Source organism: Quercus lobata, chromosome 2 (genome assembly GCF_001633185.2).
Source record: "Quercus lobata isolate SW786 chromosome 2, ValleyOak3.0 Primary Assembly, whole genome shotgun sequence".
NCBI lineage: Eukaryota > Viridiplantae > Streptophyta > Magnoliopsida > Fagales > Fagaceae > Quercus > Quercus lobata.
In genome coordinates, this window is record NC_044905.1 from 41,567,887 (window position 1) to 41,582,330 (window position 14,444).

The 14,444-nt window shown below is 43.4% G+C and overlaps 1 protein-coding gene across 1 annotated transcript; it reads left to right on the forward strand.

The window, feature by feature from the left end:
- Positions 1-11,843: 11,843 nt before the first annotated feature.
- LOC115975633 lies at positions 11,844-14,131 on the forward strand. The gene has a single exon (XM_031096498.1). It carries the CDS (start codon positions 12,091-12,093, stop codon positions 13,873-13,875), a length of 1,785 nt encoding a protein of 594 aa, XP_030952358.1. The 5' UTR covers positions 11,844-12,090; the 3' UTR covers positions 13,876-14,131.
- Positions 14,132-14,444: the final 313 nt, after the last annotated feature.

A 14,444-nucleotide genomic window follows, 5' to 3' on the forward strand; every position in this document is an offset into this window, starting at 1 on the left:
GCTAGGTCTTTAGTTGCTTGTGACACTTTGCGTAGTACTAAGTCTCCAAGTTCAAATCTTTTAAGTTTGACTCTCTGGTCGTAATATTTAGTCATCTTCTCCTAATACCTCATCATTCTTTGGAGTGCATCGTCTCTTACTTCATCCTAAGACCGTTGATAGGCTCGATCATATCATCGTCATCCATTAACGCGACCAAGGACGAGGGATCTATTCAAGTTCGTCCTGGCAGCAATGGTCGTTGATCAAGGACGAGTAAATCCACCTCCACTCATCAATGAACCGTTACAAAACATTGATCAGCTTCCAGACCGTTGGAAGGGCAACCCACCATTAACACCCCGCAGGGGCATTACCAGGAGAGAATAAAGTCTCCATCAAGGCTCCACCAACGGTTAGAAGAAATCACCCGCGTATGCGTGCATATAAATACATAGCAATGAAATCCAAAAGGGGGACACAAGTAATTCTGAAACTCTAGCTTATTATTTTCTTAACTTCTCTTTTGTCAATTTTTCTGACTTTGGCATCGGAGGCTTTTTGGCAAGCACCACGTCGGTGATCTACATCTTTTCTTTTCTTCACTCATTCTCGGAGATCAGGTTGGTTGAGGAAGACATCAATCTGGACGATCATCCTTGGTTAACGATCTAAGCATCATCAGTTTGGCGCCATCTGTGGGAAACGATTGCTATTTAACACGTGATTTGTTCCAGTTAACTCATAAGTCCAGATGGAATCCGGTACTAACCCAGATCCTACCACATTGGCCCTATAAAACCAGTCGCTCACGGCCACTGTGGAAGAACTCACCAGGCAAAACCAAGAGATGAGGCAACGGTTGCTACAGGAAGACAATCATGTAGACAGGGGTGACGATGAAGACAGTAACAAAAGACAAAATAGCACTCTGGAAGAGGCGGGCTCAGATCTCCTAAGAGAGACGAGAAAAGAGATGGACGAATTGAGAAACGCCATCAAAGGGAAGACGAACCAAAGCTTGGAAAGGATAGTCTGGAAGACGGATTCATCTTTCACCATGGCCGTCCAGGAGTACCCAGTACCCTCCAAGTTCTGTCTACCACAGCTGGAACCCTTCGACGGGCTGAAAGATCCCCTAGATCACCTAAATACCTTTAAGACAACCTTAGGCCTTCAATAGCCCCCCGACGAGATTTTGTGTCGCTCCTTTCCCACTACTCTCAAAGGGGCGGCAAGGGAGTGGTTCAACAAGTTGCCAACGTCGTCCATTGATAACTTCGAGTAGTTGAGCGGTTCCTTTGTTCGTCATTTCATAGGCGGGCAGTGTCCAAAAAGGACTACCGACCACCTGCTCACCATCAAACAAAGGGAGAAGGAACCATTGAGATCTTATGTAACGCGTTTCACCCGAGGAATGCTGGAAGTAGACGAGGCGGATGATAAGGTACATCTCACGACCTTCAAGGCAGGGTTGAAGTCCAGAGATTTCGTGGCATCCTTGGCAAAGAATCCCCCCAAGACAATGGCCGAGGCATTGTAGAAAGCATAGAAGTATATGAACGCTGAGGAAGCTCTGGCAGCCATTGACGGAATCGAAAAAAGCAAGGAAAAGAAGAAGGAAAAGGAGGACGATCGAAGAGGACAAAAAAGAGACCGGGCTGATCGACGGAACGACGAAGGAAATAGACGGAGGGAGGACAAGAACCGACGTCCAACGAAATTTACTCCGTTGGTGATGCCTGTTGACCAGATTCTAACAGAAATAAGGGACGAACCGTCTCTTAAGTGGCCAAGGCCACTCCATTCAGCGCCTAGTTTGCGCGACAAGAGGAAATACTGCCGTTTTCACAAAGACCATGGGCATTACACAAAGGATTGCAAGGATCTGAAGGAGTAGATTGAAGAACTTATCCGGAATGGGAAACTACAACAATATGTAAAAATGGGAGATTCCGGCAGGTACAGCCAGAAAAGCCAGCACGGTGGTTCAAGGAAAGATGAAGACCGCCCACCACCTCGTCCATAAAGCGCACTAGGGGAGATAAAGACCATCGCTGGGGGACCGACCATAGGGGGATCATTCAAATCCCTCAGGAAGTCACACCAAAGGCAGGTAAACAGTGTTCACAGTCTACCTCCCTTGAAGCAAAGACGAACCAACCGAGACATGTACTTCTCAGAAGAAGACGCCAGGGGTGTAAAGCAACCTCATGATGACCCATTCGTCATTATGATCATGATCGAGGGATTCAACACGAGGAGAGTCCTCGTTGACAGTGGGAGCTCAGTCGATATAATCTATATTCCCACCTTCCAGCAACTAAAGCTAGACCTAAAAAGGCTCCGTCCTTTTGAGTCCCCCCTCGTTAGTTTCAGTGGAGACAAGGTATACCCCAAGGGAATGGTGACACTAACAGTGACCGTCAGCTCATACCCCCTCCAAGTAACCAACCAGCACAACTTCTTGGGAGTGGACTCACCCTCGTCCTACAACGTGATCATAGGACGACCAACACTCAATCGCTGGAAGGCTGCTACTTCCACGTACTGCTTAAAGGTGAAGTTTCTGATGGAATAGGGAATCGGAGAGATTAAAGGAGACCAGGTGTTAGCAAGGGAGTGCTACCAGGCCGTCCTGGCCTCAAAAGAGAACCATATGTGGACAATCGAGGAAAAAACTCCAGAGATCGTTGAGAAGCTAGAAACGATAGAGTTGGTTGAAGGAAGTCCAGCAAAGACGACCCAAATAGGGACGAATCTGAGTCCCAGGATGAAGGAAAGGATCGTCAACTTCCTGAAAAATAACCTCGATGTATTCGCTTGGAGTCATGAGGATATGCCAGGAATCCCAGCAAGCCTCATCCAACATCGCTTGAATGTTGACCCAGAGAAGAAGCCCGTCCAGTAGAAAAGGAGAGTCTTTGCCCCCAAGCGAAACAAAGTAGTAATGGACGAAGTAAATAAGTTACTTGCCGCAAAATTTATTCGGGAAGTCCACTATCCCGAGTGGTTGGCCAACGTGGTCATGGTCAAGAAAGGAAACGGGAAGTGGAGCATGTGTGTCGACTTCACAGATCTTAATCAAGCCTACCCAAAAGACAGTTTTCCATTACCCAGAATCGATCAGCTGGTGGACTCCACCGCAGGACATAAACTCCTCATGTTTATGGATGCATTCTCCGGATACAACCAGATACAAATGGCTGAAGAAGACCAAGAAAAGACTGCCTTTATCAAAAGCTAGGGGCTCTACTGTTACCTGGTCATGCCTTTTGGACTCAAGAACGCAGGGTCCACCTATCAAAGGTTGGTGAACCAGATGTTCGAAAAACAAATCGGGAGAAATGTGGAGGTATACATTGACGATATGCTCGTCAAGAGCAAAGAGGAAGAAGATCATTTAGACGACCTCAAGGAGACATTCAATACACTCAGGCAGTACAGCATGAAGCTAAACCCGTCCAAGTGTGCTTTTGGGGTTTCCTCAGGGAAATTCCTCGGGTTTATGGTATCGCAAAGAGGGATCGAAGCAAACCCAGAAAAGGTCAAGGCCATCCTCGAAATGTCTTCACCCAAGACGGTCAAAGAAGTGCAATCCCTCACAGGAAGAATAGCAACCCTCAACAGGTTCGTCTCAAAGGCCACAGACAAATGCCTTCCATTCTTCAAGACTTTGAAGAAAGCGTTTGCCTGGACGGAGGAATGCGAAACAGCGTTCCAAGAGTTGAAGCACTATCTGAGCAACCCTCCGCTCTTAAGTCCGTCAATAGAGGGCGAAGACTTATTCTTATACTTGGTTGTATCTGTCACGGCCGTCAGCGCAGCACTGATCAGAGAAGAAGACAGGTTGCAACTCCCTGTATACTATGTCAACCAGGCTTTCCAAGGTGCCGAGGCGCGGTATCCTCACATAGAGAAGATCACCTTCGCCCTGATTGTGGCTTCGAGAAAACTTCGTCCATACTTTCAAACCAATCCTATCATAGTAATGACGGACCAACCCATCAAAAAGGCAATGAACAGACCCAAAGCAGCAGGACGAATTGTACAATGGGCTATCGAGCTCAGCCAGTTTGATATAGAATACCGTCCACGGACAGCCATAAAAGCTCAGGCGTTGGCTAATTTCATAGTGGAATTCACCACCCCCGAGAACATAGAAGATCTCTAGACGGTAAACACTGATGGGTCGTCCACTCAGAAAGGAGGCGGAGCAGGCATCGTTATTACTTCCCCTGAAAAAGACGTTCTCAAGTACAGGGTCCAACTCAAATTCCCTGTAACCAATAACGAAGCAGAGTACGAGGCCTTGCTGACAGGACTGAGAATAGCTCGGGCACTTGAAGCTGAAAATATTGTGCTAAAGAGCGACTCGTAGCTCGTCATAGGGCAAGTTAGAGGGGAATTCGAGGCAAAAGAGACGAGGATGCAGAAGTACCTCAAACTGACGAACCAGCTGATAAGTGCCTTTAATCACGCAGAGTTCGTTCAGATCCCAAGGGATCAGAACGCTGAAGCTGACGAGGTAGCACGAAGCGCCTCAACGGACAACTGGGATAAAATGTTTGATTGGAGGCTGGAGGAACAAAACTCCCCTAGCATCAAGGAACTTCAAACTCTCTCGGTACACACCAACACTGGATGGACGAGCCCGATTCTGTCGTTCCTTCGAGAAGGACGACTACCACAAAATCCTGAAGAATCCAAGAAGATCCAGAGACGCACCGCCAGATTTACAATACTCAATGAAGAACTCTACAAAAGGGGTTACTCCCAACCATATTTGAGATGTATAGAAGAGGAAGAACTAAATACGTCTTAGAAGAACTACACGGGGGAATCTGCGGAGACCACATGGGAGCAAAGTCCCTCGTTAGGAAAATCATGAGAACAGTCTACTTCTGGCCGACAATGTAGCAAGACGTAGCCGATTTCGTGAAGAAATGTGATAGTTGCCAAAGGTACGGAAATGTTCAACGAGTCCCTAGAGAAAAGATGACCATAATTTCCTCGCCTTGGCCATTTGCACAGTGGGGGATCGACATCATGGGTCCCTTACCCCAGGGAAAGAGACAGATGAAGTTCCTGCTTGTCGCGATTGACTACTTCACAAAGTGGGTCGAAGCGGAAGCCCTGGCAACAATCACGGAAGCAAAGGTACAAAATTTTGTATGGAAAAATATTGTTTGCAGGTTCGGGATACCCAAGACGATCATATCAGATAACGTTCGTCAGTTCGACAACCAGAAATTCAGATCATTTTGCTCGGGTTTAGGCATCAAAAACAAGTACTCATCACCAAGACATCTTCAGGCCAATGGACAGACGGAAGTAACCAATAGGACCTTGCTCAGGATTATCAAGTCCCAGTTTGTGGGGGCAAAGGGAACATGGCTCGAAGAATTACCAAGTGTCCTGTGGGCATACAGGACGACAACACGAACACCAACAGGAGAAACACCATTCAGTCTAACGTACGGCACAGAAGCAGTCATCCCGGTCGAAATAGGGCTCACTAGCCTTAGGAGAGAATTCTTTGACAAGCAAATCAATGACGACCAACTAAAGCAGAACCTAGACTGTTTGGACGAGGTTAGAGACCAAGCATCAAAAAGAATGGCCAAGTACCAGCAGAAGATAGCCGAGTACTACAATTGGAGAGTGAAGTTGAAAAGATTCAACATCGGAGATCTCGTCCTTCGAAAAGTCACTCCTGCGACAAAAGACCCAACACAAGGCAAACTTGCCCCGACCTGGGAAGGGCCCTACAGAGTCGTCCACTATTCACGCCAGGGAGGTTACCATCTAGAAGACTTAAAGGGAAAGAGACTACCTCGTTCATGGAATGTCGAACACCTAAAGAGGTATTACGAAAAGGAACCATAGCTTGATTGTAAAACCCAATTTAATTTTATACTTCCCGTCTTATGTAAGTGATTATTCAGAATTCATTAAGTATTATTCAGCATTTCATAAGTGTTATTCAGCATCTCACAAATGTTACCCAAAAAAGAAAGACGATAAGATTCCTTAAATAGATGTACATCGTCCTAAACAAGAAAGAAGATAAGATTCCTTAAATGGATGTATATCGTCCTAAAAAAGATGATAAGATTCCTTAAATAGATGTACATCGTCCTAAAAAAGAAAGATGATAAGATTCCTTAAATGGATGTACATCGTCCTAAACAAGGAAGACGATAAGATTCCTTAAATAGATGTGCATCGTCCTACACAAAAAAGATGATAAAATTCCTTAAATGGATGTACATCGTCCAGAGTAAGAGAGACGATAAGATTCCTTAAAAGGATGTGCATCGTCCGGACTAAAAAAGACTATAAGATTACTTAAAGGGATATGCATCGTCCTAAACAAAGAGGCAAAAAGATCCTTTATATAGACGTGCATTGTCCTGAAAGGTATGGCGATATTTACACCGTCCTATTTAAAACGACGATATGATTCCCCAAAAGTGCTCGGGACAAAATCCCCTAAGTGCGCATGAGGACGAGGATAAATTTAGTATGCCAACAAAATTTTTCTAAGTCCATAAAGGGGAGAGGAACATCCAAAAGTAGATCTTAACGTAACACAAGCGAAAAATAACAACCAAAGAGGTAAAGGTAAATAAATAGACATATTATATAAAACCAAACTGTTCAAGAAAAAAAGGGGCCCCAAAAAACAAGTGGGGCATCCAAATACCAGTTGTCTAGTAAACTTAAGACATACAAAAAAAAAAAAAAAAAAAAAAAAAAAAAAAGAGAAAGAGAAAAACTTCGATAATCAGGCTTGGGGGGCAACATCATCGTCTTTGTTCGCCTGGGAAGGTTTCGCACCAGTGGACACTGCTGTCTGAGCTGCCTCGTCCTCCTTAATCTCTTTGTCAACGGCCTCAAAATCCAAGTCTTCGAGGTCTGTGCCAGGGCCGTGCTTGATCAGATACCTCCGAAGTAGCTCAAATCCTTTGAAGTACCACTGGAACAAGATGGTGTTATATTCATCTGTGGTCTGGAAAGCAGTGACGGCCTTGGCCACAACAACTTTCATCTTTTGGGTAGCTATTGCAAGGAGTTCGTCCTTGTGCTTTACTGATTGTTTTTCAGATTCCAGTTGCTCCGTCAAAACTTGAATCTGTCCCTTGGAAGTATTGAGAGAGTCCATGGCTGCGATTAGATCCTTCCGCAAGCCTGAAGCCTCAGCCTCAAGCACTTCCACCTTCGAGTTGGCCACAACGGTCTCCTCCTCATTTGCCAAGTACTGGGTGGTAATATGCATGGTCTCCTCCAACACCTTACAGCGAAAAGTCCCACCAAAGTCAATAAAAACAGTTAAACAATTAAGGATGAAGAAGAAGGAGACAAAGATGTGGAGGATTACCCGCACGAGCTTGTGGACGTGACGGCTCACCATCTCGTGGGAGGGTACTCTCGAGATCTCTTTCATCTCCCCAGGGGTGAGGAGCTCATTAGCACGGTCCATAGCCATCTTGGCATCAAACCAAACACTGGAACCAATTTTCTCTTTCCCCTTGTTCACCACTTTCTGCTTTTTTGAAGGACAGGCTACCTCCTCAACAGAAATGCCAAGAGAGGCAGCCTGACCCTCATCCAGGTCCAAGGCAGGTATGGACGAACCTCTCTCCACCACCTCCTTCTCCTTTTCCTTGTTTGTGATCCTCAGCCTTCTCTGACCAATATGGGAAAGAGACTCATTCTTCTTCTCCTTGATTTTCTTGTACATCTCCTTATTAAACTTGGTCATCATCTCTACGCCAAAGAAAACAAGAAGTTAAGGATGGAGAAAAAGAAAACAAGAAGTTAAGGACAAAGAAAAAGAAAACAAGAAGCTATGGACGAAGAAAAAGAAAAATCCATTTGCAAAGACAGCTTACGCTTTTTCTCTTCTCGGTCAAGGGTAGTGAGGATGTAGAGAGAAGGCTCCGGCCCTAAGCAGTGATGAGCTAAAGTGCACAGGTCGATCAATTCACCAAAATCGTCGATCGTCCTTACGTACCTGATTGCTACCTGAACCCGCTCTTCGAACTTGCTCTCAAGCTCAGGATGATCTTTTACTGCAAATACAATAGCAAGCGAGAAATTTAAAAAAAAAAAAAATGTGGGAAAGAGAGAGAGGGGCATCTCATGAGGAGCAAACGCACCAATCAAAGGGGTCTCCCACCGGCGCAACAGCCTAGGAACGTTCCCCCAAAAATCATCAGACAGTGTTTCCCAACCGTTACTCGATACAAAGAAGTATCTAGACTTCCAATAGTGAAAGGACGACGGAAGATCAACAATTAAACGCGACTTCCTATTCCAAGGTACAAACTCATAATACCCAAATTCCTTGGACTCTTTCAAACGGTATAGATGGACGAACTCATTGATCGTGATCATGTCTTCGTCGACGATGGTCATCCAAATCACCATACAACTAATAACTATTCTCCACGATTTGGGCATAAGTTGTCCTGGTGCAAGGTTTAGATGATGAAGAAGCTCCATGATGAATGGATGGACGGGGAATCTGAGGCCGCACGAAAACGCAGCCTTATAAAAGCAAACTTCCCTGTGAGTAAAGGCGCAAGCCTTTTCACCATTTCTGGGAAGACGAGCCCTAGTCCCTTCGGGAAACTGGAACCTATCTTTGAACTTACTAAAGACCTCTATTTTCAAGGAACATTTCTCCTTGAGGGCATGGAAAGGACGGGCAATTGCCGGAGCAAGAGAATGGGAGGACAAAGGCGTGTGAGAAGGCATGGAGGTCGCTATATCTACCCCAGCCCCTTCCTCACCTACATTAGAAGACGAGCCTCTCTCTAAGTCACCTGAACCCTCTTCAGACCCCATATTTTCCCCCCTTAGGATTCCTCGAATAGACTGAAACCAAACCTAAGATTTGTACCGTAAAGGGTATAAAACACCCAACGCCAAACCTAAGCCACTGCCACTAAAAACAAATTCCTCAACTTGTGGGTATGAATCGCTAAGCAAAAGCGTACCCAATGGGTCGCTGGAAAATTCCACTAAGGCTCCTAAGCGGGCAAAAAGAAATGCTACGGAAGGAGAGGTACGTTTAACTTCGGAGTTATCCACCATTAAAGAGAAACAACACCACTCGAAAAGAAGAAAGGGAAGCACAGAAAGAAGAAAGAACTTAAAAGACACAGATACAAGCAAAATTCAGAAAGGAAAGAAAGCGTAAATGAGGGGTGTACCTAGAAATTAGGGAGGAAACTGAGAAGACTAAAGGCAGAATACGCAACAAAGGGAGTCGGAGAAACCAATCGCACAGAGAAGATGAAGAAATAAGAAAGGGAAAGCCAAAAATCAAAAGGTTTTGCCTTGGAAAGTGTGAGAAAACTGAAAAGGTTTTCACCGGAAACGAGACCCCCCGGCCAATCAAAATCAACCACGTGGCCGCGAAGTGTGTCACAGTCGCCATTAAGCAATCAATGCGGAGCAGAACCCCAAACGCCATAACCGCAAAAAAAAAATATATATATATATATATATATTTATATACCATATCTATATATATAAATACATATACTTATATATATATATACATACAAATAATAATAAATAAATAAACCAATAAACCCATTCATATTCTTGCGACCGTCCAAGTTGTGGACGACCTCGGAATAGTGGGGTAGCTGATAGGCTCAATCATATCATCGTCGTCCATTAACGCGACCAAGGACGAGGGATCTATCCAAGTTCGTCTTGGCAGCAATGGTCGTCGATCAAGGACGAGTAAATCCACCTCCACTCATCAATGAACCGTTACAAAACATTGATCAGCTTCCAGACCGTTGGAAGGGCAACCCACCATTAACACCCCGCAGGCGCGTTACCAAGAGAGAATAAAGTCTCCATCAAGGCTCCACCAACGGCTAAAAGAAATCACCCGCGTATGCGTGCATATAAATACATAGTAATGAAATCCAAAAGGGGGACACAAGTAATTCTGAAACTCTAGCATATTATTTTTTTAACTTCTCTTTTGTCAATTTTTCTGACTTTGGCATCGGAGGCTTTTTGGCAGGCATCACGCCAATGATCTACATCTTTTCTTTCCTTCACTCATTCTCGGAGATCGGGTTGGTTGAGGACGACATCAATCTGGACGATCATCCTTGGCTGACAATCTAAGCATCATCAACCGTCATTATTGCTTTTCTCGTCGAATAATTGTTGGTTCCTCAAGCTGATTGTTCCTACCTCATCTAGAATGACTGCTCTTGTACTGCGAGATTGAACGAGATTTCTCGTATGGGGTTCTAGCGGTTGTTCGATATGCCCACAAGACATTTAGTAGTTTTTCTGGCCATGTGCCATTTGCCCCTTCCAGTCGAACTTTAATAATCTTCAATAATATTCGATTTGTCACTTCAGTCTGTTTGTTGGCTTGGAGTGGCCCAGTGATGAGAACTAATTTTTAATGTCGAGGTTTGAGTAGAATTCTCTGAACTTGTGACTATTAAACTGTCTTCTATTGTCCGTTGTTTGAGATGATCACATTTGGTATGCCGAATTTGCAAATGATGTTCTTCCAAATGAAAGTTTGAATCTTCGCTTTTGTGATCGTCACTAAAGCCTCTGTTTCGACCCATTTGTTGTGAAATAATTAATGGCAACAAGTAGAAATTTTACTTGTTTCTTCCCCCGAGGCAATGGTTCGACAATATCAATCCCCCATTGTGTAAACGGCCATTGTCATCTTTTCTCTTGGTACTCTCTTGGCACTTATCACAAGTTTGGACAAGCTCGTGTGCTTCCTTGTGCATTGTTGGTCAAAAGTAACCTATCCTAATCATTTTCCCGATCAAGGCCCTTGCTTCGAGATGATCTCCGCAAATTCCCCCGTGTACTTCGCTGAGGATTAATGTTCGTCTAGTTTTACGCATTTGAGGTAAGGTTGGGAGAATCCCCTTTTGTAGAGTACGCCATTGAGGATGGTGAATCTAACTACTCTCTTCTTTACCTTCTTAGCTTTTTTTGGATCTGATGGCAACTCTCCATTCTTTATGTAGGAGAGTATCGAGATCGTCCAACTTTCATTGTTTTGGGCAGAGAAAGTTTGGATTTCTTCTATGCTTGGGTGCTTTTGAATTTCAATCTTCTTGGATGGATGTTTCATCTAGTCTTAAGATGATGCGCACTTTGCCACTTCATGTGTCTTTGCATTCTGGTTTCTTGGTACTTGTGTGAATTTTAGCTCTTCGAAATCACTCATCATCTAATTTGTTAGCTTCAGGTATTTTTGCATCTAGGGTTCCTTTGCCTCAAATTCGTGGTTGATCGCTTCATTGTTGGTTGCAGGAAATTGGAGTTGTATTCCATATTTCAAAACGCCATCATCTGGTGAGGTGATGATAACACCTATCCCTCCTAGCGCTTTCATGGACGATCCATCTGTATGAATTGTCCATACATTTTCCTATTCCTGCATGTATTTATCCAAAGGAAATAGTAAATTTAGCAATGAAATCAGTTAAAAAATTTATATACATATATATATAATTTTTAACTTGAGTAAAATCAAATTCGGGTTAGCTATATTTTTAACCCAAATAACCCTCGACCTTTCAGCTCATCGAAAATCAACCCCAAAACTTCTTTCCCTCGAGGATTTTTGTCTGTCGTGTTATAAAAAGGACCGGCAGTATACCGAATGTGAAATGTCGTTCAACTAACCCTAGGAATGAATAGTCGTTTCTTTCTCTAAACTGCGTGTAGTTTATGGCATTGGTCAGGCTCATTGTCATTGGTGCTGTGCCCGTGCGTGCGGGTCCAGCATAAATTCGCTGCACCTCATTTTGCAGTGTTTATGATATGTCGTTTAACTTGGCCACCACTGTCAGTCAAAACCAGTTTTAATTTCTTGCCGTACCTGCTGGAAAAACCCTGACTTCAAACTTGGGAGGAATTAGCAACCAAGTGAAGCTATCTATTCTATGGGATGCGGATAAGGTAACACTGTATCTTAAACCTAAGAGCCTTTCTTCATTTGTTACACATAAAATAGTTTCTTGTCCAAAGTTTTCTTCTTCTGGCTTTGGCACTTTAAGGTTTCGGATATATATCTTATTTTCTTATATGCTTACAATGTATAACAATTTGACGAAGAGCCATACATTTCCCTTGGCTATTAGGATTTATTCACAACCTAGATGCCTCAAATTATTCCACATCTCAAAGCCCCTATCTTTTCCAACTGGGTTTCGTTCAAAACCCCAATTAAACCCCTGTGGGACCAAAACCCATGGAAATCTCCATTTGATGAACCGCATGAATTTTTCAACTTGTTCTCTTTCTAGGACACTGGAAATGGGTGATATGGCAAAACCCAGAAGTGTGTCCGGTGGGTTTCGGCTTCGAAGTGGAATACAGTATTGCCCTTTGATAAGAGCTAGATGTTTTTCTAGTTCCTATGCTAGGAAAAGTGGCGAAAAGAATGATATGGTAAGAACTGGAAAATGTCTTCCTTGGTTAGCATCAAATAGAGCTAAGGAAGTAAAAGGGTCTACAAAGACGAGTCGTTCTTCTTGGGAGGAATCGGCAAAGAGGTTGGAGAAAGTGAGTAGTAAGTCTTCTTGGGAGGAATCAGCAAAAAGGTTGGAGGAAGCAACAACAATGAGAGGTGCCCATTCTTCTTGGAAGTTATCTGCAGAAAATTTTGTGGGGAAAAGTGGTAAATTGGCAGTGGGGAGTGAAGATGATAGGAATGGAATAGATATAGCGGAAGATCGGAAAAGTGGTTTTGTTGGTATGGATGGAAGTTTTGAAGTAGATAATGAAGGAGGAGAAGAAATTGAGGCCATTGATGATCCAAGATGGGATAAGATTAAGCATAGATTCAGGGGAATGGCAGATGAAAAGGCTGGATCTGTGAAACCTGAGTTACGGAGGTGGAATAAGCAGGAAAATTGGGGTAGAAAGACATGGAAAGAAGCTACGGAATCGACAGTACCTAAGATGGTTGGTGAAGGGATTTATGGGGTTGGTCCAGTTTTGGCTGCTTTGTCAGCTCGAAGAAGAGAATTTTATGCATTGTACCTCCAAGAAGGGTTGGATTTGAGTAATAATAACAGGAAGAAGAAGGACAAAAAAGGGTTTGAGAAAATTTTGAGGATGTCTGAAAAAATTGGGTTAAGTGTAAGGGAAGCATCAAAGCATGATCTCAATATGGTTGTTGATAACCGTCCCCATCAGGGTCTGGTTCTAGATGCTTCTCCATTGGAGATGGTAAAAATGAAGGAATTGGAACCTGCTTCTGTCAAGGAAGACAAAGGTTCTCTCTGGATAGCCTTGGATGAGGTCACAGATCCTCAAAATTTGGGGGCAATCATTAGGTCTGCATACTTTTTTGGAGCTTCAGGAGTGGTGTTATGTGCCAAGAATTCAGCACCATTGAGTGGTGTTGTAAGCAAAGCAAGTGCAGGTGCTCTTGAATTAATGGAGCTTAGGTATTGCAAGAATATGATGCAGTTCTTAGTTTCCTCAGCTGAAAATGGTTGGCGGGTTCTTGGAGGTTCGGTTGCACCAAAAACTGTTCCCTTGGATGAGGTTTTGCCTGGTGCACCAACAATTCTTGTTTTGGGCAGTGAGGGTACTGGGTTGAGGCCTTTAGTGGAGAGATCATGTACACAGTTGATTAGGATCCCTGGGAATATTCCTATGGATTTATCTACAGGTGGAGTTAATGATGTGGAAACCGCAGAAACAAATTCTGGGTGCTCAAGTGAAGAGTTCAGGTCCTTTCTGGCTGTGGAGAGCTTAAATGTCAGTGTTGCAGCAGGTGTGCTTCTTCATCACTTAATTGGAAGCAATTACAAGAATCAGTGCTACATAGGAGACAAGCCGACTGATGCACTTGAATGAGATTTCATGGCCCATGCCATTCATTTTGTTGTCTCAGTCTATTTATCTAAGTAGATTATAATTGTCTATCATTTTAGTTTTTCCTTATAATACAAGCATTATAACAAATTTTACCAGCATCTGTAGGATTTTATAATCAATTGGTAGTAGCTTCAAAGTTTTGAATGCCTCTTCACCTCTTGATTGGAAACATGTACCATTAAGAGTTGTAACTTTGGTCATAAGCAAAGTAATGGCCTTGGAGAAAGTCCTACGGCCTGACGCGAAATATGTCTCCTAAATTTTTTCAATATTTCCACCAATTATAAAATTTCCATGTAACATCTCTCCAATAAATAACTATTCCATAATCTATGCTAATATTTTCCGACAGATCAAACTGCTATTAAGCTACGGTGTACTTAAACCTAAAGCAAGTATTGCCTTAGCTTGGTCACTTCTTTAACTGTAAAATCTGCCTCTATCAGCCCTTGAAGTTTTGTGATTGTTCTTGTCTTGCTCATAATCAGAACTGTTTGTTCCATATGCAGTGATTTCTGATGTTAGTCATGCAAATATCATACTCAATA

What these genes read in the sequence shown, in the direction of transcription:
- LOC115975633 (XM_031096498.1), top strand. Translation starts at nt 12,091, where the DNA reads ATGCTTACAATGTATAACAATTTGACGAAGAGCCATACATTTCCCTTG.